This window comes from Portunus trituberculatus, chromosome 24, assembly GCF_017591435.1.
Source record: "Portunus trituberculatus isolate SZX2019 chromosome 24, ASM1759143v1, whole genome shotgun sequence".
NCBI classification, from domain to species: domain Eukaryota; kingdom Metazoa; phylum Arthropoda; class Malacostraca; order Decapoda; family Portunidae; genus Portunus; species Portunus trituberculatus.
In genome coordinates, this window is record NC_059278.1 from 17131989 (window position 1) to 17135322 (window position 3334).

At 40.0% G+C, this 3334-nt stretch overlaps 1 protein-coding gene across 1 annotated transcript in view; it reads right to left on the reverse strand.

Moving 5' to 3' along the window:
* LOC123508422 (putative diacyglycerol O-acyltransferase MT1468) overlaps positions 1-3058 on the reverse strand; it is a 9237-nt gene extending 6179 nt beyond the window's left edge. Inside the window, exon 1 of the mRNA XM_045262160.1 lies at positions 2988-3058. Within this exon, the coding sequence (XP_045118095.1) occupies positions 2988-3051 (64 nt within the window). The 5' untranslated portion in view covers positions 3052-3058. The remainder of the gene's footprint in view (positions 1-2987) is intronic.
* Between the last annotated feature and the right edge of the window lie 276 nt (positions 3059-3334).

The following is a 3334-nucleotide window of genomic DNA, read 5'->3' on the forward strand; positions in this document are numbered from 1 at the left end:
GCGCGTGTAAGTGTGTGTGTGTGTGTGTGTGTGTGTGTGTGTGTGTGTGTGTGTGTGTGTGTGTGTGTGTGTGTGTGTGTTGAGCAAGTGGGGGGGACGAACGCTGATTACTGACTCAATACCACCACCCTACGAGCATGATCTGCCTCGAACTTCTCGGATTAAGAGTGATGAGTGTCACGAGCTGCACTGAGGGAGAAGCGTGATGTATGGGAAGGATATGGTAAGGAAGTGAGAGGCAAGTGTGCATGTGTGAAGTAAGCCGTGAAGGGCAAGGAAGGGTGACAGAGTACTAGGGTGAGGGAGTGAAGACCTACTAGTATACACACGCTCTTCCTAAAGACACCTTAGAAGGCCGCGGGAGAGGCGACCGGAGAATGCGGAGGGAAAAATATGGAGAGAGAGAGAGAGAGAGAGAGAGAGAGAGAGAGAGGGGGAGAAGGAGACATTGAGAAGACGTATAGTGGTTGAAGCAAAAAATGGAGGAATTAAGTGAGAAAGAAAAACAAAACAAAAAAGAAATTAGGCCAAGTTTACATGTTCAAAGAAGAGGAAGAGCTTAGGAAAAAAAGAAAAATAAGAAAAAATAATCCAAATTTAGAGGTTCAAGAATTAAGAGGAAGAGATTGGAAAAAAAAAAAACAGAAAGAAGAAAACTGAAGGCACTTTCAGAGATTCAAGGAGGAGGAGGAAGAGTCAGTGAAGAAAAGAAAAAAATAGGTCAAGGTGAAAGAAGATTTAAGAAGAAAAAATAGACAAAAGGAAGAAGGAAGCTCAGAAATTCAAGGAGAAAGAGGAAAAGGCAAGGGAAAAGTCTAGACAAAATATGAACAAGGAAGTAAAATTTAAGAGATTCAAGGAAGAAGATTAAAGAAAGAAAGGGAAGAAAAACGTGGATAGACAGAGAGGTTGGATGAGGAGGAGAAAAGAAAAAAGTGATAAAAACCCATTGAAAACTACCAGTTTGTTTAGCTTTCTTTATATTTGAAAGTTACTAAAGATCATCACCACCACAACTACCACCACCACCACCACTATCACCACCACCACCACCAAGATACTCCACCTCACCGTACCACAAGTAACTCCACCACCGACCTACCTTTTAACCCCTTCAATACTGGGACACATTTTTACCTTCATTTTTGGCTAAGACTAAACGATTTTATTTGCATTAGGAAAGGGTCTATAGAGGTCAAAAGATTAATAGCCAGTGTCTTTACCAGAATCTAATCCCACATACGTTTTTTGAAATTGTATAAGAATCGCCAAATAGTAACCAGAAGGAAATCAACCTGAAAGACAAAGAGGCACTGGGAAGCTGCAGGAAAGTCAATTGCCCTACACGTGGCAGTCTCTTGTGTTGTATTCTGAACCACTTCTGTGCGACATCCTTTCTACATTTAAAGGGCTTTAGTCGAAGTAAAACGGGTTTCTAAGTATGTTCTTATGGTTAGAGTGGAAGATTAACGGTTGACCAAGTCCTGTTAACGGAAGCATGCAGCGTCCTGCCTTAATACAATAGCGAAAGCAGGACGCGAAATGAAGAAAAAGGGCGGATTAATGAGATCCGTACATTATGAGCAGGAGAAATAGTTTTAAGAATGTTGATAGTCATCTCTGCGGTTTTTGGAATTAAGGTGAGAGGAGAATGTTTTAGAATACCCTCATACATAGATAGATAGATAGATAGATAGATAGATAGATAGATAAATAGATAGATAGATAGATAGATAGATAGATAGAAAGATAGAAAGATAGAAAGATAGATAGATAGAGATAGAAAGATAGAAAGATAGATAGATAGAGATAAAGATAGATAGATAGATAGATAGATAGATATAGAAAGATAGATATAGAAAGATAGATAGATATAGATATTTTATTGACCACAAATCTCATGAAATATATAAGATGCATGAATACATTAATAAATGGTCCAATTGTATACATAACTTTGGTTGAAATATTTGTGTGTAGCGCAGTCATTCTCATGTAAGAATGATTAAAGTCCGACATTTCCCTTCGTACTAAGTAAAAAAAAAAAAAAAACATACATACATACATACGTACGTACATAGACGTACCTTTTCAAATTTCCTATCAAGTGTTTTAACAAGCTAAGGAGTGTATTCAAGTTATCCACTATTGGGAATACAAACTTGACCTTAGTAGGGAACTGTTAATAAGTGGTGTTGTGAGTATTATTATTATTATTATTATTTATTATTATTATTATTATTGCTTTATGTCCGCCTTTAGAATACTGATATTACTTTATTTACTTCAATTTCACGCGTAGTTTTTAATCATTCATACTAAAGAATAAAAGAATGAAAAAATAAAAGATTCTGGCCATTTATCATTACAGGTCACCACCACATCACCACACGCCCAGTCACCATCTCCACCACACCAGTACCACCACAACCACCATACACATGCACACACACTTGCACACATACCACAAAACACCCCCTTCATCACACACCACACCACCACCACCACACACCAAACCATTATTACCAATCACATCATCACCACTACCATCATTAACAACCACACACAGCACAAAACCCCGATCATAACATCTTCATCACACACCACCCTAGCACCACCACACACCACTAAACCTAACCACACACCACATCACCATCATCACCACCACCATCACACAGCACAAAACCGTGATCATAACATCTTCATCACACACCACTCCAGCGTCACCACACCATCACCATCACATCATCACCATCACCACACCACCACCATCTCTACCACATCACCATTAACCACCACACACCATCCCTACCACACATCACCACCACCATTAACCACACACCACAAAACTTTCACACACCATGTCTACCACACATCATCACCACCACCATAACCACCACACACCACCATAAAACCTTCACACACCATCTCTACCACACATCACCACCACCACCATCTCTACAACCACCACCACCACCACCTCTCACCTCTACGCCGCTGCTTAGAGGACTGTCTCACTTCCCTCTCTGACTCTTCCTTTAAACGTGTCATTTGTCTCAGAAGCCTCAACTTGCTAAACTCTCCCTTTCTCCCTCTCTCTCTCCCACTCTCCCTCTCTCCCTCTCTCCCTCTCTCCCTCGTGTCTTCTATGTCTTTTATTACCTATGTCTTGTTTTCTTTTTTTTTTCTTATTTTGTTTTTCTTTCCCTCCTCATCTCTCTCTCTCTCTCTCTCTCTCTCTCTCTCTCTCTCTCTCTCTCTCTCTCTCCCTCTCCCAATCACTCCCTTTCATTCTCGTGTCTTCTGTTTCTTTTATTCTTTATGTCTTGTTTTC